Source organism: Zea mays, chromosome 4 (genome assembly GCF_902167145.1).
Source record: "Zea mays cultivar B73 chromosome 4, Zm-B73-REFERENCE-NAM-5.0, whole genome shotgun sequence".
NCBI lineage: Eukaryota > Viridiplantae > Streptophyta > Magnoliopsida > Poales > Poaceae > Zea > Zea mays.
The window spans coordinates 3,310,721-3,331,682 of NC_050099.1; the positions used below are offsets into that span (position 1 = coordinate 3,310,721).

The following is a 20,962-nucleotide window of genomic DNA, read 5'->3' on the forward strand; positions in this document are numbered from 1 at the left end:
AAGTGATGCACAGTTTTAGGGGGAGATGTGTTACAACTTGACCCTTTGAGACTAACCATATGCTTGAGTTTGCTTGTTTTAGTCTCGAAGGAGAATTAAAAGGGAAAAGGTGGACTTGGACCATGCAAGACTTCCACTGCACTCCGATGAAAAGAGTAACTTTTCCAAGTTCATCTTTTAACTCTTATTGCCTATTTGCTCTTAATTGAAGATTTTGGTGAGGCAATGGGGTTAAAAGGCCAAGATTGATCCTGTTTTGGTGCTTGATGCCAAAGGGGGAGAAAATAAAGACCAAAGTGATAAATGGATCAGCTACCACTTGAGAGATTTTGAAAATAGTAGAATAGAGTTTTTTTTGTTTTGTCAAAACTCTTTTATTGTTTCTTATGTCAAAAGTTGGCTTCTTGTGGGGAGAAGTGTTGATTATGGGAAAAAGGGGGAGTTTTTGAAATCCTTGATCAAATTTCTTTGGAAAATCTCTCTTTATGTCTCTACAAGTGATTTTGACTTAGAGATAGGAATTTGAGTTTGATTTGCAAAAAAAAAAAACAAACCAAGTGGTGGCATAGAGTGATTCATATATGTCAAATTTGAATCAAAACAACTTTGAGTTCTTAGTTGAATTGATTTTGTACTTGTTCTACTTGCTTTATGTTGTGTTGGCATAAATCACCAAAAAGGGGGAGATTGAAAGGGAAATGTGCCCTTGGGCCATTTCTAAGTATTTTGGCGATTTAGTGCCTAACACAGGTGCCTAATCGTAAAATGGTGGACAAAGTACAAATCAAGGATAAAGGTATGTTTCTCAAACTTAGTACATTGTTTTATGGACTAATGTATTGTGTCTAAGTACTGGAAACAGAAAAAATCGAGTTGGAGAAGAGATGGCTCGAGCAGCCAAAGTCTGCCCAGTCTGGGTGCACCGGACTGTCCGGTGGTGCACCGGACTGTGTCCGATGCGCCAGGCTGGCTTGAGTAAAGTGGCTGCTCTCGGGACTTCGACGGTGGTGTACGGCTAAAATTCACCGGACTGTCCGGTGTGCACCGGACTGTCCGGTGAGCCGCTCACAGGCGAACTCGTCGCTCTCGGGAAACCATCAACGGCGTACGGCTAAAATTCACCGGACTGTCCGGTGTGCACCGGACTGTCCGGTGAGCCAACGGTCGACCGGGCCAACGGTCGGCCGCACGATCTGCGCGAGACACATGTCCGGTGCGCCAACGGCTCTCAGGCTGCCAACGGTCGGCTTCGCTATTTAAGGAAGGAAATCGGGCACCGGACTGTCCGGTGCGCCAGTCGACAGAAGGCAAGATCAGCCTTCCAAGATTGCTCCCAACGGCTCCTAGCTGCCTTGGGGCTATAAAAGGGACCCCTAGGCGCATGGAGGAGTACACCAAGCATTCCTACAACATTCCTAAGCACCAAGACATCGATTCCGAGCATTTGGTTCATTGTGATAGCATCTAGAGCTCTTGTTGAGTTGTGAACTCATTGAGTTGTGTTGCGAGCTCTTGTTGCGACTTGTGTGCGTGCTGTTGCTCTGATTTTGAGTCTTGTGTGCGTTGCTAGTTCCTCCCTTACTCCGTATTTCTTTGTGAATCTCAAGTGTAAGGGCGAGAGGCTCCAAGTTGTGGAGATTCCTCGCAAACGGGATATTGAAAGGCAAAGCAAAACACCGTGGTATTCAAGTTGGTCTTTGGACCGCTTGAGAGGGGTTGATTGTAACCCTCGTCCGTTGGGACGCCACAACGTGGAGTAGGCAAGCGTTGGTCTTGGCCGAACCACGGGATAAACCACTGTGTCATCTCTGTGATTGATCTCTTGTGGTATTGTGTTTTGTTGAGACTCCTCTCTAGCCACTTGGCGATTATTGTGCTAACACTTAACAAGTTTTTGTGGCTATAAGTTTAAGTTTCGCAGGATCACCTATTCACCCCCCTCTAGGTGCTCTCAGTTGGTATCGGAGTCGTTCTCTTCACAAAGGGACTAACCGCCCGAAGAGATGGATCCTAAAGGGAAGGGAATCGTGATCAACGACAAGGAGAAGGAGTCCTTCGTCAACGAGCCAAGGGATGACAATTCCAACGACTCGGGCTCGGGCCACAGACGCAAAGATGGGAAGAAGAAGAAGACAAGACGCATCAAGGAGATCGTCTACTACGACAGCGATGAGTCTACTTCCTCCCAAAAGGACGACGACCACAACGAATACGAGAGAAAGAAACCGGTCAATTCGAACTTTTCTTTTGATTACTCTCGTATTCCTCAAAGTACTAATGCTCATTTATTATCTATTCCACTTGGTAAACCTCGTCATTTTGATGGAGAGGACTACGGATTTTGGAGTCACAAAATGCGTAGTCACTTGTTCTCTCTCCATCCTAGCATATGGGAGATTGTAGAAAGTGGAATGCACTTTGATAGTACGGATAGTCCCATGTTTATTAATGAACAGATTCATAAAAATGCACAAGCTACTACTGTGTTGCTAGCCTCTTTGTGCAGGGACGAGTACCATAAGGTGAGCGGCTTGGACAATGCCAAGCAGATCTGGGACACCCTCAAGATCTCTCATGAGGGGAATGATGTCACCTTGCTCACCAAGATGGAGTTGGTGGAGGGCGAGCTTGGACGGTTCGCTATGATAAGGGGCGAGGAGCCAACTCAAACATACAACCGGCTCAAGACCCTTATCAACAAAATAAGGAGCTACGGAAGCACGCGATGGACGGATCACGACGTCGTCCGCCTAATGCTAAGGTCCTTTACCGTTCTTGATCCTCATTTGGTGAACAATATTCGTGAAAATCCTAGGTACACCAAGATGTCGCCCGAAGAAGTTCTGGGGAAGTTCGTAAGCGGGCGAATGATGATCAAGGAGGCAAGATATGTGGACGACGCGTTGAACGGTCCTATTCATGAGCCTCAACCCATTGCTCTCAAGGCAACGAGGAGCAAGGAGGCGCTACCGAGCAAGGTGGCGCAAGTTGAGGCGGCCGGGCTAAATAATGAGGAGATGGCCCTCATCATTAAGCGTTTCAAGACGGCGCTTAAAGGTCGCAAGGGACAACCAAGCAAGACCAAGACAAAGGAGAAGCGCCCGTGCTTCAAATGTGGTAAGATTGGTCATTTCATTGCTAACTGTCCCGATAATGAAAGTGACCAGGAAAAGGGGAACAAAAGGGAGAAGAAGAAGCATTACAAGAAGGCCAAGGGCGAGCACATATCGGAAAGGAGTGGGATTCGGATTGCTCCTCCTCCGACTCCGACAATGAAGGACTCGCCGCCACCGCCTTCAACAAGTCATCCCTCTTCCCCAACGAGCGTCACACTTGCCTCATGGCAAGGGAGAACAAAGTAAGCACTCATGATACTAGTACTTATGCTTCTTCAAGTGAGGATGAGTCTAGTGATGATGATGAGATAGATTACTCATGCTTATTCAAGGGATTAGATAGATCTAAAATTAATAAGATTAATGAGTTGATTGATGCTTTGAATGACAAGAATAGATTACTAGAAAAACAAGAGGATCTTTTATATGAGGAGCATGATAAATTTGTTAGTGCACAAAATTCTCTTGCTCTAGAAATTAAAAGGAATGAAATGCTCTCTAGTGAATTATCTACTTGTCATGAATCCATCTCTAAATTAAAAAGTGTTAATGATGATTTGAATGCTAAGTTAGAAATAGCTAGTAAATCAACATCTTGTGTAGAAATTGTTGAAACTTGTAATAGGTGTAAAGATTTTGACATTGATGCTTGTAGTGAACACCTAGTTTCAATTTCCAAACTTAATGATGAATTGGCTAGTCTTAATGCTCAACTTAAGACTAGCAAGAGTAATTTTGATAAGCTAAAATTTGCAAGGGATGCCTACACAATTGGTAGACACCCCTCAATTAAGGATGGACTTGGCTACAAGAGGGAAACCAAGGACTTGACAAGCCATAAGGCTCCCATCTCCGCCAAGGAGAAAGGAAAGGCTCCTATGGCTAGTAGTGCTAAAAAGAACCATGCTTTTATGTACCATGATAGGAGACAAACTAGAAATGCTTATAGGAGTTATAATGCTTATGATGATGTTGATTCTCATGCCATGTTTGCTTCTAGTTCTTCCTATATGCATGGTAGAAATATGTCTAGGAGAAATGCTATTCATCATGTGCCTAGAAAGAATACTATTCATGCTCCTAGGAAAGTAATGAATGAACCTTCTACAATTTATCGTGCTTTAAATGCTTCCTTTGCTATTTGTAGAAAGGATAGGAAAATAGTTGCTAGGAAGTTAGGGGCAAAATGCAAGGGAGACAAAACTTGCATTTGGGTCCCTAAGGATATTTGCACTAACCTTGTAGGACCCAACATGAGTTGGGTACCTAAGACCCAAGCCTAAATTTGCCTTGCAGGTTTATGCATCCGGGGGTTCAAGCTGGATTATCGACAGCGGATGCACAAACCATATGACGGGGGAGAAGAAGATGTTCACCTCCTACGTCAAAAACAAAGATTCCCAAGATTCAATAATATTCGGTGATGGGAATCAAGGCAAGGTAAAAGGGTTAGGTAAAATTGCAATCTCAAATGAGCACTCTATCTCTAATGTGTTTTTAGTAGAGTCTCTTGGATATAATTTGCTATCTGTTAGTCAATTATGCAATATGGGATATAATTGTCTATTTACAAATGTAGATGTGTCTGTCTTTAGAAGAATTGATGGTTCACTAGCGTTTAAGGGTGTATTAGACGGCAAACTTTACTTAGTTGATTTTGCAAAAGAGGAGGCCGGTCTAGATGCATGCTTAATAGCTAAGACTAGCATGGGCTGGCTGTGGCATCGCCGCTTAGCACATGTGGGGATGAAGAACCTTCACAAGCTTCTAAAGGGAGAACACGTGATAGGTTTGACTAACGTGCAATTCGAAAAAGATAGACCTTGTGCAGCTTGTCAAGCAGGTAAACAGGTGGGAGGATCGCATCACAGCAAAAATGTGATGACCACATCAAGACCCCTGGAGCTGCTACATATGGACCTCTTCGGACCTGTCGCCTATCTAAGCATAGGAGAAAGTAAGTATGGTTTAGTTATTGTTGATGACTTTTCCCGCTTCACTTGGGTGTTCTTTTTGCAAGATAAGTCTGAAACCCAAGGGACCCTCAAGCGCTTCCTCAGGAGAGCTCAAAATGAGTTTGAGCTCAAGGTGAAGAAGATAAGGAGCGACAACGGGTCCGAGTTCAAGAACCTTCAAGTGGAGGAGTTCCTTGAGGAGGAAGGGATCAAGCACGAGTTCTCCGCTCCCTACACACCACAACAAAATGGTGTGGTAGAGAGGAAGAACAGGACGCTAATCGATATGGCGAGGACGATGCTTGGAGAATTCAAGACCCCCGAGCGTTTTTGGTCGGAAGCCGTGAACACGGCTTGCCACGCCATCAACAGGGTCTACCTTCATCGCCTCCTCAAGAAGACTTCGTATGAGCTTCTAACCGGTAACAAACCCAATGTATCGTACTTTCGTGTATTTGGGAGTAAATGCTACATTCTAGTGAAGAAAGGTAGGAATTCCAAATTTGCTCCCAAAGCTGTAGAAGGGTTTTTGTTAGGTTATGATTCAAATACAAAGGCGTATAGGGTCTTCAACAAATCATCGGGTTTGGTTGAAGTCTCTAGCGACGTTGTATTTGATGAGACTAATGGCTCTCAAAGAGAGCAAGTTGTTGATCTTGATGATGTAGATGAAGAAGACATTCCAATGGCCGCAATACGCACCATGGCGATTGGCGATGTGCGACCACAGGAACAATTGGAGCAAGATCAACCTTCTTCCTCAACTATGGTGCATCCCCCAACCCAAGATGACGAACAGGTACCTCAAGTGGAGGCGCTTGATCAAGGGGGAGCACAAGATGATCAAGTGATGGAGGAAGAAGCGCAACTGGCACCTCCAACCCAAGTTCGAGCGATGATTCAAAGGGATCATCCCGTCGACCAAATTCTGGGTGATATTAGCAAGGGAGTAACTACTCGATCTCGATTAGTTATTTTTTGTGAGCATTACTCCTTTGTCTCTTCTATTGAGCCTTTCAGGGTAGAAGAGGCCTTGCTAGATCCGGACTGGGTGTTGGCCATGCAGGAGGAGCTCAACAACTTCAAAAGGAATGAAGTTTGGACACTGGTGCCTCGTCCTAAGCAAAATGTTGTGGGAACCAAGTGGGTGTTTCGCAACAAACAAGACGAGCACGGAGTGGTGACGAGGAACAAGGCTCGACTTGTGGCAAAAGGTTATGCCCAAGTCACAGGTTTGGACTTTGAGGAGACTTTTGCTCCTGTGGCTAGGCTAGAGTCCATTCGTATCTTGCTAGCATATGCCGCTCACCATTCTTTCAGGTTGTACCAAATGGATGTGAAGAGCGCTTTCCTCAATGGGCCGATCAAGGAGGAGGTGTACGTGGAGCAACCCCCTGGCTTCGAGGATGAACGGTACCCCGACCACGTGTGTAAGCTCTCTAAGGCGCTCTATGGACTTAAGCAAGCCCCAAGAGCATGGTATGAATGCCTTAGAGACTTTTTAATTGCTAATGCTTTCAAGGTTGGGAAAGCCGATCCAACTCTTTTCACTAAGACTTGCGATGGTGATCTTTTTGTGTGCCAAATTTATGTCGATGACATAATATTTGGTTCTACTAATCAAAAGTCTTGTGAAGAGTTTAGCAGGGTAATGACGCAGAAATTCGAGATGTCAATGATGGGCGAGTTGAACTACTTCCTTGGGTTCCAAGTGAAGCAACTCAAGGACGACACCTTCATCTCCCAAACGAAGTACACGCAAGACTTGCTAAAGCGGTTTGGGATGAAGGACGCCAAGCCCGCAAAGACTCCGATGGGAACCGACGGACACACCGACCTCAACAAAGGAGGTAAGTCCGTTGATCAAAAAGCATACCGGTCCATGATAGATTCTTTGCTTTATTTATGTGCTACTAGACCGGATATTATGCTTAGCGTATGCATGTGTGCTAGATTTCAATCCGATCCTAAGGAGTGTCACTTAGTGGCGGTGAAGCGAATTCTTAGATATTTAGTCGCTACGCCTTGCTTCGGGATCTGGTATCCTAAGGGGTCTAACTTTGACTTAATTGGATACTCAGATTCCGACTATGCTGGATGTAAGGTCGATAGGAAGAGTACATCGGGGACGTGCCAATTCTTAGGAAGGTCCCTGGTGTCATGGAACTCTAAGAAACAAACTTCTGTTGCCCTATCCACCGCTGAGGCCGAGTATGTTGCCGCAGGACAGTGTTGCGTGCAACTACTTTGGATGAGGCAAACCCTCCGGGACTTTGGCTACAATCTGAGCAAAGTCCCACTCCTATGTGACAATGAGAGTGCTATCCGCATGGCGGAAAATCCTGTTGAACACAGCCGCACAAAGCACATTGACATCCGACATCACTTTTTGAGAGACCACCAGCAAAATGGAGATATCGAAGTGTTTCATGTTAGCACCGAGAACCAGCTAGCTGATATCTTTACCAAGCCTCTAGATGAGAAGACCTTTTGCAGGCTGCGTAATGAGCTAAATGTCTTAGATTCGCGGAACTTGGATTGAATTGTAGCATACATGTATTTATGCTTTTGATCATGTTCCTTTTTGCATTTTGTTGTTTAGTATGGTGCTCAAGTTGTACAAACACTCCCTGGACCTCACAAGTCCGTTGCAAAGTGATGCACAATTTTAGGGGGAGATGTGTTACAACTTGACCCTTTGAGACTAACCATATGCTTGAGTTTGCTTGTTTTAGTCTCGAAGGAGAATTAAAAGGGAAAAGGTGGACTTGGACCATGCAAGACTTCCACTGCACTCCGATGAAAAGAGTAACTTTTCCAAGTTCATCTTTTAACTCTTATTGCCTATTTGCTCTTAATTGAAGATTTTGGTGAGGCAATGGGGTTAAAAGGCCAAGATTGATCCCGTTTTGGTGCTTGATGCCAAAGGGGGAGAAAATAAAGGCCAAAGTGATAAATGGATCAACTACCACTTGAGAGATTTTGAAAATAGTAGAATAGAGTTTTTTTTGTTTTGTCAAAACTCTTTTATTGTCTCTTATGTCAAAAGTTGGCTTCTTGTGGGGAGAAGTGTTGATTATGGGAAAAAGGGGGAGTTTTTGAAATCCTTGATCAAATTTCTTTGGAAAATCTCTCTTTATGTCTCTACAAGTGATTTTGACTTAGAGATAGGAATTTGAGTTTGATTTGCAAAAAAAAAACAAACCAAGTGGTGGCATAGAGTGATTCATATATGTCAAATTTGAATCAAAACAACTTTGAGTTCTTAGTTGAATTGATTTTGTACTTGTTCTACTTGCTTTATGTTGTGTTGGCATAAATCACCAAAAAGGGGGAGATTGAAAGGGAAATGTGCCCTTGGGCCATTTCTAAGTATTTTGGCGATTTAGTGCCTAACACAGGTGCCTAATCGTAAAATGGTGGACAAAGTACAAATCAAGGATAAAGGTATGTTTCTCAAACTTAGTACATTGTTTTATGGACTAATGTATTGTGTCTAAGTGCTGGAAACAGAAAAAATCGAGTTGGAGAAGAGATGGCTCGAGCAGCCAAAGTCTGCCCAGTCTGGGTGCACCGGACTGTCCGGTGGTGCACCGGACAGTGTCCGGTGCGCCAGGCTGGCTTGAGTAAAGTGGCTGCTCTCGGGACTTCGACGGTGGTGTACGGCTAAAATTCACCGGACTGTCCGGTGTGCACCGGACTGTCCGGTGGGCCGCTCACAGGCGAACTCGTCGCTCTCGGGAAACCATCAACGGCGTACGGCTAAAATTCACCGGACTGTCCGGTGTGCACCGGACTGTCCGGTGAGCCAACGGTCGACCGGGCCAACGGTCGGCCGCACGATCTGCGCGAGACACATGTCCGGTGCGCCAACGGCTCTCAGGCTGCCAACGGTCGGCTTCGCTATTTAAGGAAGGAAATCGGGCACCGGACTGTCCGGTGCGCCAGTCGACAGAAGGCAAGATCAGCCTTCCAAGATTGCTCCCAACGGCTCCTAGCTGCCTTGGGGCTATAAAAGGGACCCCTAGGCGCATGGAGGAGTACACCAAGCATTCCTACAACATTCCTAAGCACCAAGACATCGATTCCGAGCATTTAGTTCATTGTGATAGCATCTAGAGCTCTTGTTGAGTTGTGAACTCATTGAGTTGTGTTGCGAGCTCTTGTTGCGACTTGTGTGCGTGCTGTTGCTCTGATTTTGAGTCTTGTGTGCGTTGCTAGTTCCTCCCTTACTCCGTATTTCTTTGTGAATCTCAAGTGTAAGGGCGAGAGGCTCCAAGTTGTGGAGATTCCTCGCAAACGGGATATTGAAAGGCAAAGCAAAACACCGTGGTATTCAAGTTGGTCTTTGGACCGCTTGAGAGGGGTTGATTGCAACCCTCGTCCGTTGGGACGCCACAACGTGGAGTAGGCAAGCGTTGGTCTTGACCGAACCACGGGATAAACCACTGTGTCATCTCTGTGATTGATCTCTTGTGGTATTGTGTTTTGTTGAGACTCCTCTCTAGCCACTTGGCGATTATTGTGCTAACACTTAACAAGTTTTTGTGGCTATAAGTTTAAGTTTCGCAGGATCACCTATTCACCCCCCCTCTAGGTGCTCTCAGATACTAGCTTCTTGGTTTTAAATAAATTGTGAATCTAATTTTCTATAAACATGGGTATAAACTGGTATGTTTAGAAACGACTCAGTTTCTATAAACCAGTTTTTTTTAAAATTGGGTGGTTATAAACATGCTTTAAGTTCCAAGTGTAAGTATGAATCTTACATGTGACAATGTTTTTATGTAATAATTAATTATAAATAAAATAAATAATTATATTATCAAGATATTATTTATTATACAAATATGTTTGATTTGATGTATTTATAATGATTTCTTACATCCTTACGGGAACAGAGATAGAGAAAAAATAATCCTATAAATGTTAGTGAGGATCTCTATGGGAAAAAAATTTGGAGCTCCAGAGGCTCGCCAGCAATTTCATCTCCATGCATTGCGTTTTCATCTCACTAGAAGGCCATGCATTGCGTTTTCATCTCAGGAATGGATTATATTCGTTTGTAAATCAAATTTGTAACAGAGAAGAAGTAATCAATTGTATGTGGTGAATGAATGTTGGCAGCTACTGCGATTCTGGAAAAAAAAGGTAAAAAAAATGCAAAAATGGGGCATTCCGAGAATTGAACTCGGGACCTCTCGCACCCTAAGCGAGAATCATACCACTAGACCAAATGCCCTTCGATGTACAGAATGAAAATCAACATTATTTGTTGTTTATGTTCTGTTTCCTTCTCTGCACTCCAGAATACACATAGAGCGAGCACCCAGTAGCCAGCAAAGCGATAGCACCGATACCGCTGTAGACTGTAGTGACGGAGATGAAGAACACCTGCCCACCCTAGATTTTACGTCTAGCTAGCTGTTTATTTCGTGCCTCCACAGCGCGCACAGTAACTAGCCTTGGGGGTTCCTTTCAGTCTCATTCATATTCTTCTGCTTAATTGGAAATGTGATCATCCACAATAACGGTCGTTTGCTCTAGGATCATTGTGATCATCCACAATATTGGAAAATGAGATGCATATACAAGCTGCTTGGGCCCCTTCATCACTACGTAGTACTCCCTCCGTTTCTTTTTAGTTGTCGCTGGATAGTTCAATTTTACACTATCCAGCGACAACTAAAACGAAACGGAGGGAGTAGTGTAAAGAGGTTTATAATATGGGTGATGAGATTTCATAGCTTGTAATGTGAGTTATTGCATCTGCCTGTATTCCTCGTATGCCTGCTTGTTTACGTTATCAAATATTTGTCGCCCGCTAGCTAGTTCATCTCTGCTCCGCTTGCAAGTTATTCAGATTACTGTAGGGACTGGACTGCTCCTCCAGGTGTGCAGCGTGTGCATCAGGAAGGGGGCACCGGCCGGCACTTGATCCGGTAAAGACAGTTGCATATTATATGTAGTATGCTAGGATTCACAGAAGCAAAACAGATTTTTAGCTCCTACTTTAAGGTTCTGTTCACTGATTTTTATCCAATAGGAGCCTTTTTGTTAGCGACACACAAGCTTTGACTGCCATCTCTTGCCTGTATAATCTCTGGATCCCCCTATTTTGTTGCATTTGGTGGCCCACTCCTGATAAACATGATTAGAGCTAACAACAACCCAATAATTATAATTTGTTTAGTATTACTACCAATGTTTTGGGACAAAATGGATCCTTTAATTTACAAAAGGATAATGGTACATGTAAACCTTGCTTCCCAACACAGAAGAGGGTTACATGGCATCCTTGCTTCTCTAAATTTCCAAGTATTCTCAAGAGGTTTATATTTGGTATATGCCCAAACTAGCAATACCCAAATTTGGCAGCAAAAAACTGATTAAGGACGAAGCTTGGAATAGTCAACAGTTACACACTTGGCAATTGGCATCCTTGCGAGCAACTGGGTGAGGAAGAAGCTCGTGGGCCTCAACTAGGAGGCGCCTTGGCCCCTTGACCCATTCCAAAGCAGCTTCCACAACCATGGAATCAGTGAGCAGAAACCAGGAACCATCCAGCTCAATCTGCGAAATGAAACAGTACCAACGGATGGAGAATCATGACGCCAAAAGGAACGAAATTTTCCACGTCGGGGTTCACCCACATTTCATCAACAAGGCAACCAATACGAAATTGGCGGCTAAACATTAATCCATTGACACCCGCACTGTCATTCCGGCACCATACCTGCAAGGATGTGACGGCGATTGGGCCGATGCGGGGGAAACATGCGGCATGCTCCGTGCTTTCTTGGCCTGCGTGTTCGATTAAGGGTTCAGGGTGTTCAATTCGTGCTTTTTTTCTTCTCCAGGAATGCCGTAAAGGGATTGATTTGCAACAGAATCGCCATAGACAAGAAGCAAGGTTTTTATCTATATGGGGAGAGTGAGGATAAGGGGAGGAAGATGGAGAGTCACGCACGCTTGAGGTCGGCGACGGTGGTGGCGCGGGCGGGGAAGCAGACGACGAGGCGGGTGCCGAGGCTCGTCTCCAGGAAGACCGTCGCGGTCTCGGCGACGGGCATCACCGGGCTAGCGTAGCCGATGTGCTCGCTGCCGGCCTGGGTTCGAGTGCTGCTCAACCCAGTACCTAAGAATTTTCAGGGTTTTAGGGTATGCGTGTGTTCAGCAGTATTATGTATTCCCACGTGTTAGAGGTTTAGGCCTCTTAATCTATTTCTGTGTATGTTATGGACGCGCAAATGTGTGTGTACGTGTGGTATGATGTGGTGTATGTTTGTGGTATTCTTGTATCTTAATAAAAAAGAGCATCTCAAACAGTTTGGTAAAAAGGTTCCTAAATCACAATTTAAGAAGTTAGTAGAAAAAACTTATCTCTAGTGGTGTTGTAAATGATGTTGCTAACTTTATGAAGTCGCTACCTTTTGCTTCCTCGTCGCTATAGGTGTATATTTGGGCCGGGTCTGATGGACCCACCCGAAGCACGGCCCAGGCACAACACAACACGAAATATTTTAGTGCCGGGTCGGGTTTGGGCCGAGGTCGTGGCCCATGGGCGGGCACGAGCACGGCCCGTTTAAGGCAGGCACGAAATGACCCATATAGAGGCATGAAAAGGCCCATATATTTATTAAAATCACACTTTTCGACACTTTTATGTACTTGATAAAGAACACAAAGCTAGAGATAATGTTAGTTAAATGTTTTTTTGTAGCTTTGAATTAGATAATGAACTGAACTTACGAACTTTATATAAAGCTGATTATACTCTTTTTCTTTCTAACAAAACGATTTGTAAACGAGGTAGTCGTTGCATAGCTATGGTAACTTAATACAAATATTAAGTTTGCTTTTGGTCAAATTTATTTGTCTTATATTTTATTTGTTTTATTAAATTTGTTTTGAATTTCGGGCTCTGATGTATATTTTGGGCCCTGATGTGAATTTCGGGCCAAAAACTGATTTTCGGCCCAAAATTGAATTTCAGGCCCTAATGTGAATTTCAGGCTTTTATAATTTCGGGGCGCCCGAAATGAGCCCGACACGTTTAAGCAATTACCAGCCAGGCCGTGGGCCGGCCCGGCACGACCCGAAATTCAAACGGGACGGACCGGCCCGAAATTCAAACAATACAGTTTTTTCGGGCTTGGGCTGGGCGGCCCGAATGTACACCTATACTCGTCGCTACATGTAGCAAGCTGCAAGGGACTCTCAAAAGCATATTGTGCGCAAAATCGATCACAAAATTTGTTCTAGGCGCCTTCTTTTTTCTCTTTCCCGCATTGCTTCTCCCCACGTTCCCAGTCGTCCACCAGACAAGTTTGCAGCCACACCGCCCTGCCGTCCGGCCTTTGGTCATGCGCCCTCCTCCTGTCGCATTTTTTAGAGAACCATTGGAGAACACATACTTTTTTACTTTCTATTATTATTTAGCAACTCTGTACATTTACTTTTAGGGAACTATTTTTTACAAAATTGTTGGAGATGTATAATAGATTGTGACTACACTGTAATGGAGGGTCTCTTAGCCTAGACTCTTAATAGATATGTCATGTGTAATTGAATTAATATGCGAGGGATCTATTGTGCATAAGATTGTAAGCATGGAAGTTAACAACACTATTGCCAATTACTTTAGATCTGACAAGGGTGAGACAAGGATATCCTTTGTTTTTAACATAGTTGTTGGCACCTTAGCTAAAATGATCCATCTTGCCCAAAGGAATGACTTGGTCATGGGTCTAGTGTTTGTTTGTTGATAATGAGACGGCCATTCTACAATACGCAAATGACACCATTCCCTGTTTGTAGAATGTTAATATTAGACTTCAAATACTTACACTTTTGTGGTGCCTATACGAAGCTAAGTCAGGTCTCAAGATTAACTTTTCTAAAGACGAGGTGATTATGGTTAGCCAAGATGATAGCAATAAGTATGGTGATTTCCGGTACGTTCAATTGCTCTATTGGAAATTGGTCGATTAATTACCTTTGGGTTCTTGTCTCAAGATATAGGCTTCATATAGCTGACTGGTTCCCCATTACGAAAAATTTATTGAAAAGACTAGATGGATGGAAGGATAGTTCTATGAGCTATGTGGGAAGATCGGTGCTTATTAATTCTTGTCTAAGTAATCTCCCCATGTATGCTATGTTCATGTATCTTTTTCCTTTGTCAACAATTTAAAATACGGACACTTCTAGAAGGATTTTCTGGCTTGGTGGAAGATACAACATACACATTAGAGTAATACGTATAACTTTCGGTTGTCAAATGCCGACAAAAATTAGAGTATACCGACGAAAATTAGATCCATCTCCAAGCATATCATCTATATTCCTTCTTTATAGACTCCTCTAAAAGATTCCCTCATTTATATCTTATTTCTCTTCCATAATGTTATCTGTATCTCGTCGTCTATACATTAAATATATACTCATATTAGAGACATATTTTTTCTCTACACTTTTGTATGTACGTATTTATCATACCCTCAGATATCTTATACATATTTTAATTAGTTTTGTTTAATCCTTTTTTTAAAATATAAAAATGTATAGATAAGAGGATATAGAGGATGATTGAGCATTTTCTATATTTATAGGATGGTTTAGAGGTTAGTTGGAGATATAGAGGAGGAAATTTCTCTATTAGAGCTAGTTTGAGAACCCTATTTTTTAAAAAGAATTTTATTTTCCAAAAGAGAAAGAAAAATAGAAATCCTTTAAAAAAAATGAGGTTACCAAGCTAGCTCGACCGACGACAGTTAGGCGATTGAAATGATAAAATTTGGCTAATTTTTGTGTGTGTGGATGATATGTCGTGACACCATCTCGATCAATGCATGGTATCATGCAGCCAAAGATACGTGTGTTGTACATATGTCATGTCACCACCGATCTGCATGGCATGGCATACGGATATGGATAACGGATTTACGACGGAGCAGGCACCAGCAGGTGTTTCGCCCATCACCCAACTTGCTCAGAGCTCATCACTCAGCTCGTCGTCTCCGATCCATGGCCATCCGACATCCGTATGGCCACCCGATCTCCATGCATCTCCTCCATCCCCTTATTGGTTAGTTCGGTCTCCGTGTCGTCACTTACAACAACTGCATGCAAGAAGAAGCCATGTTTGTACGTGTATAGCATCATCATCGATCTTATCGTCTAGAGCTAGCAGCTGTTTGATTGGCCTCAGCCCCAGACCCACGGCCGGTCAGCATCAGTGCCACGCGGGCTGTGCAGGTACATGAAGCAATATATCCAAGCCATAAAATGCTCGTAGTTCGTGAGCTTGCTCATATTCAGCTAGGCTCAACATCCTTTACACAGTAGGATTGTCGGCACTACAACAGCGTAAGAGTAGACGTTACAGACCAGCGAGAACGACGACATCGACGTAGAGGAAGCAGACAAACAGCGATTAGTCACGACAACGCTTTCTAAAAACCTAATACAACTCCTAGCTACCCGTGCAGGGACACGATGGAACATAGGCTTCGAAGATCCTGTTCTCCCAACCCCGATGGCATGTCAGCAGCAGGATGGGGAAGACAAAGGCAACACAACGCTATGATGTGAGCAAGAGAAAGTCTGTAACAGCCTAAAGAATAATTGCTTACCAAAACAGGACAGCGCAATTTTCTTCATTGTCCCGCCTCGGCGATCGAGCGAGTACGGGCGCATATATGTGAGTTCTAACTTTTCCTCTTCTCAATAGCATCAACCAAATGGAGACAACTCAACTTTTTCAAGTTGGCATCACACCACCTGGACTAATAAGGTGGTACCATGCAGTGGCGTAGCTAGAATTTTTCCGTGAGGTATGCCATTAGAATTTTTTTATAAATAATTCAATATAATATATAATAATTTGGTATATAGTTCAAAATATAACACTGTAGATTTAACATTTAAGTCTATAAATGTATATATTAGAATGTAAATATAATATATATCAGTATTTTTTATATGGATCTTGGTGGGCTGGTGGTCCGGTGGGCCGGCTTAGGATATGCCGTGGCCCACCCGGACCACCCACTGTCTACGCCTCTGGTACTCCGTACCATGCATGTGTGCGTGTACCTTTGGGGTTTACAGAAAATGTTATTTGAGCCAAGTCTAGATTCTCTAACATGGACTACTTGTTGAGGCGTTGGGAATGAGAAGGTACGGTAGGTGATGTGGAAACACACACCACTATCTTCACTTCACATGCACTGGCACTGCACTCCCCATGCATGTTTTTGGCCGTCCGAAATTTGTGGTACTTACACTGAAGTTCAGAAAAACAGTGTGTCATGCTTTTAGCAGCCAGACAGCTTGTTGGAGGGGAGGGGAGTAGAAACCGTATCCGAATTAAAGCCGCAAAGAACAAGTAATCAGAATTCATCCACCGGTAAAACAAAAGTTTTACTGCATGCTTTGAATTGTCTAAAGCAGGGGTGCATCAACCTTCAGCATTTAGCGGCCGGATAAACTTCTTTAATTAGTCACGTGATTAGCATCTTCTTCTAGACCAAAAACTAACCAGCTGGTTGTTGTGTGTGCCGGTGCTAGCTGAAAGCATTGCTGGAATTCGGTCGTAGCAGGAGCGAGTACACTAGCTACACCGCTAAATGCTTGGTTAACATCCTTTTTCGCTCGTCTCTTCCAAGTGGTCCTTCACTCATTTCACGCCATGAATGAATGAATCTCTCTCTCTCTCTCTATCCAAAAGGTAAAGGCGACAGTCTCCCTTTTTGACAGTACATCAACAACCCAAAAGGTAATAAAGGCGACTATTTACTTTATTATTTCGATCAAATCCATTTACTACTACTTGTGCGCATGATTATAGCGCCCCCCCGGGAAAGTGTTGGATGCAGAACACAAACCACGGATTCTATTTGGTTAGCTGATCCAAAATAAAGATGGGCAAAAGACAATTTTTTGTTTTTCCTACGACGATGACACATCGTCTTTTATAAAGCACAGAACAGAACCGCGCAGTGATATTTTCGTAGAGTTAGGAGAAGGGAAAAAATTGTTCATCAAATTAAGTGCAATGTCTTGATAGATATAAATAAATCGGATCTATTTTGGGCTGCCTAAGAGCTTGTTCGGTTATTTTCAATCCATATGGATTGGAGGGGAATAATACGGATTGAAGGAGATTTTGACTTACTAGGGATTAAAACTCCCTCAATCCCCCTCAATCCATATGGATTAGGGTAGAACCGAACATGGCCTAAGGCACTTAAAATCCTTGTGCATAGTACAATAACTCAAGAACACGCAATGGGTAGACTCAAGGGCGGACCCACAAGGGTCCGAGTGGGTCCTAGCACACCCTAAGCCAGGCCCACCGGGGACCCCACCCGTTCGGCCACCGAGCGCTCCGTTCCAACTTCCCCGATCCGATCCTTCAGCTTCCAGTTCTCACGGTTGTTCACCTGTTTCTCGCGGCTGGAGAGTGGAAACTTGGCGGTTGGCTACTGCTGACGAAGTGGCGAGTGCGCGCCTGTGCGGCTGCCGGCTGGAGTGGCGACTGACGAGTGCGCGCTGCGCCTGCGCACGACTGTTCGAGTGTCCGCCAGCGCCCAGCGGCCAGTCGTCAGACCGTCTGACGCTTGTGCCTGTTCGGCTGTTCCTGGCAGTCGCGAGACGTGAGTTGCTGACTTGCTGCCTGCTGCTGGCCTGCTGCTCGTGATTGGTACGAGTTGCTAGTTTGCTGCGGTGTTGTCTGTTCCCGTGAGATATTGCCATTATTTTTGTCTTATTGATTGTTGATTCACTACCATTATTTTTGTAGTGACTAAAATATGAAGAAGCAGGAAGATATTGCCTCTCTTTTTCGTAATCATGCTGCAAAAAAATAGAAGTTTATTGCTTCTTCATTATCTCCGGATGTTACTCAAGTGTCGACACCTCAAGAACAAGAGGAAGAAAGGATAAATGAAGAAATTGTGTATCCAATGTCATCTGCACCACCACCACCAACACTTTATTATGTCAGTCGTCTTCCACATGATCCAGGTGAAAGACAACCTATTGCAAGTTATCATGCTAATGATCACGATGTAATTCAAAGAGCATATATTCTTAGAGGTCCATTTCAACCATATACACATGAATTCCCAAATAGGAAATTTGGAGATAGAGATCGCCATTTTAATTTTGTGTGGTTTCAAAATTTTCCTTGGATTGAATATATGTGTCAAGAAAGATGTTGCATTTTGCTTTATGTGCTACTTATTCAAAAGTAAAGCAAATAAGGGCAAAGGGACTTCTGCATTTACTTCATATGGTTGGAATAATTGGAATAAAGGGTCTGAAGCACTTCTAAAACCTATGGGTTCTATGTCACATAAGACAACCTAAGAGAAATATCTTGGCTTTATAAATCCTAATGCAGCAATTGACAATAAAATTGAGAAGTGGAGTGATGATGATTGCAATCTTTATAAGATAAGTTTGACATATTCACTTCGATGTTTGAAGTTTCTTTTGCATCAAGGATTGTCATTCCGTGGACATGATGAAAGTGAAGAGTCTAGCAACAGAGGAAACTTTATTGAAATCTTGAAATTTCTTGCTGTAAATAGTGAAGAGGTCAACAAGTATGTCCTTAACAACGCTCCAGGTAATTGCACTTTGACTAGCCCAAAGATACAAAAGCAGATTATTCAGTGTTGCGCTATAAAAATTAGAAAGAAAATAATTGAAGAGCTTGGGGAAGAGCCATTTGCAATTTTAGCGGATGAGTCTAGTGACATATCACACAAAGAACAACTAGCTCTTTGCTTGTGTTATGTTGATGCATTGGGAAGGCCATGTGAGCACTTCATTGGAGTTGTTCATGTAGATGATACTAGCTCTTTATCACTTAAGGATGCAATTGAAGCTTTACTTGTTAGTCATGGCTTGACTTTGACACGAATTCGTGGACAAGGTTATGATGGGGCTAGCAACATGAGAGGTGATATTAAAGGATTGAAAACATTGATCATGCAAGAGTCACCTTCTGCTTATTATATCCATTGTTCTGCACATCAACTCTAACTAGTTATTGTTGTTGTTGCCAAGGGAAATAATGATTGTGTGTGGTTTTCGATCAAGTAACTCTCTTATTGAATATTGTTGGAGTTTCTTGTAAGCGTCACGGTATGCTTCGAGATGCTAGACTTGAGAATCTCATGAAATCACTTGAATGTGGTGAACTTGAAACTAGGAGAGGATTGAATCAAGAGATGGGGTTGCCTAGGCTTAGTGAGACTCGATGGGGCTCTTATTACAAAACTATATGCAACATAATTACTAGGTCTCTTGTAATCCGAGATGTTCTCTTGATTCTTGGAGAGGATACTACAATTAGAAGTGATTGGACAATAATACATTCTATGCTTGGAGCATTTGAGTCATTTGACTTTGTTTTTTATGCACACTTAATGTTTGTTATTCTTGGATATACAAATGATTTATCAGTGTGTTTGCAAAGAAGGGAGCAAAATATTATCAATGCAATTTCACTTGTTAATGTGGCAAAGAGAAGAATGCAACAGTTAAGGCTTGATGGTTGGGATCAATTCCTTCAAAGAATCACTTCATTTTGCAACAAACATGATATCCAAGTTCCTGCTATGGATGGAAATTATAAGCCTTATGGAAGATCATCACGATTTGTTCATAATAACCAAACCAATGATGACCACTTCAGAAGAGAAGTATATATTGGGGTCATTGATCAAATTAGCCTAGAGCTTGATAGTCGGTTTAGTGAGGCTAATATGGAGCTGCTTTCTTGTATGTCAGCCTTGGATCCTTCCAACTCTTTTGCTTCTTTTGATGCACACAAGGTATGAAAGCTAGCTGATTTTTATCCTAATGACATGTAAAGCACTGACTTGTTAAAACTTGACTTGCAACTTGACAATTATATTGATGGCATAAGAGAAGATGATAGATTCAAAGACATAACTGATCTTATGGACCTCTCGGTTAAGCTTGTTGAAATAAAGAGACATAAGGTATTTGATATGATTTATTTGCTTCTCAAATTGGTATTGCTTTTGCCGGTGGCGACAACAAGTGTTGAAAGGGCATTTTCTGCAATGAGTTTGGTGAAGACTAAATTTGAGAAACAAGATGTGTGATAGTATTTTGGATGATTGTCTTGTTACATACATCGAGAGGGATATTTTCTTCGAAGTGAATGAAGAAGATATAATTGAAACTTTATGGCATTGAGGAAGCGCAGACCAGATAAGTAGCATTATTGCAATCTTTATGTTTAATGTATGCAAATTTCATGCTTATTTGTTGAGTGTCAAACTTTATATCTATATATCAAATTGTTTACCAAATTTACTATGAAATTATATGTACATTAGATAGAATTCTACATGAAAATTTTGTTGCGACACACCCTATGTAAAAATCCTAGGTTCGCCACTGGGTGGACTTAAAAGAAAGCTCACGATTGTTGTAGTATGGGTTTATAGGCAAATCCAAAATTTCTAGGCTTAGAGTAGCTAGAGAGTTGTGACAAACAATGTTTTCAAGTTGGATGACTTAGGATGCGTTTGGTTTGATGTCAAAGCAGGATGAGCCGGGGGCGACACCGTCCCCTTAATTTTTTAATCACGCCGCCACCAAAAAATCACCCCTGTGTTTACCTCGCCCCCACGTGACTCTTATCCAAACACTATAGAAAATTGTATCTGTCCTCTTCCATCCCTCCTTATACATCCAACCAAACACACCCTTAGATGACTTGGACGATTAATCACGATTAGTCGGACGACTTGGCCGATTAATCGCGATTGCTCCAAACCGACTTAGACGATTGATTGCAACTTATCGTGATTAATCGAATGACTTGAAAACATTGGGGAC

General features: G+C 42.9%; 1 protein-coding gene and 1 non-coding gene across 2 annotated transcripts; both read right to left on the bottom strand.

The window, feature by feature from the left end:
* Positions 1-10,241: 10,241 nt before the first annotated feature.
* TRNAP-AGG (transfer RNA proline (anticodon AGG)) lies at positions 10,242-10,313 on the bottom strand. Its single transcript has one exon. It is a non-coding gene; the product is annotated as a tRNA-Pro (tRNA).
* A 933-nt stretch (positions 10,314-11,246) lies between these two features.
* Positions 11,247-12,344, bottom strand: LOC103652710 (uncharacterized). Its single transcript, XM_008679662.2, has 3 exons — positions 12,042-12,344; positions 11,808-11,875; positions 11,247-11,644 (listed from the first exon to the last, which is right to left on the bottom strand). Exons 1-3 carry the CDS (start codon positions 12,142-12,144, stop codon positions 11,483-11,485), a joined length of 333 nt encoding a protein of 110 aa, XP_008677884.1. The 5' UTR covers positions 12,145-12,344; the 3' UTR covers positions 11,247-11,482.
* Between the last annotated feature and the right edge of the window lie 8,618 nt (positions 12,345-20,962).

Excerpts from the sequence above, each read along its gene's own strand:
- LOC103652710 (XM_008679662.2), bottom strand. The coding sequence starts at position 12,144 with ATGCCCGTCGCCGAGACCGCGACGGTCTTCCTGGAGACGAGCCTCGGC. Across the intron at positions 11,876-12,041 it reads CACCGTCGCCGACCTCAAGC|GCCAAGAAAGCACGGAGCAT; the intron begins GTGCGTGACTCT and ends TCGAACACGCAG. Across the intron at positions 11,645-11,807 it reads TCGCCGTCACATCCTTGCAG|ATTGAGCTGGATGGTTCCTG; the intron begins GTATGGTGCCGG and ends TTCATTTCGCAG.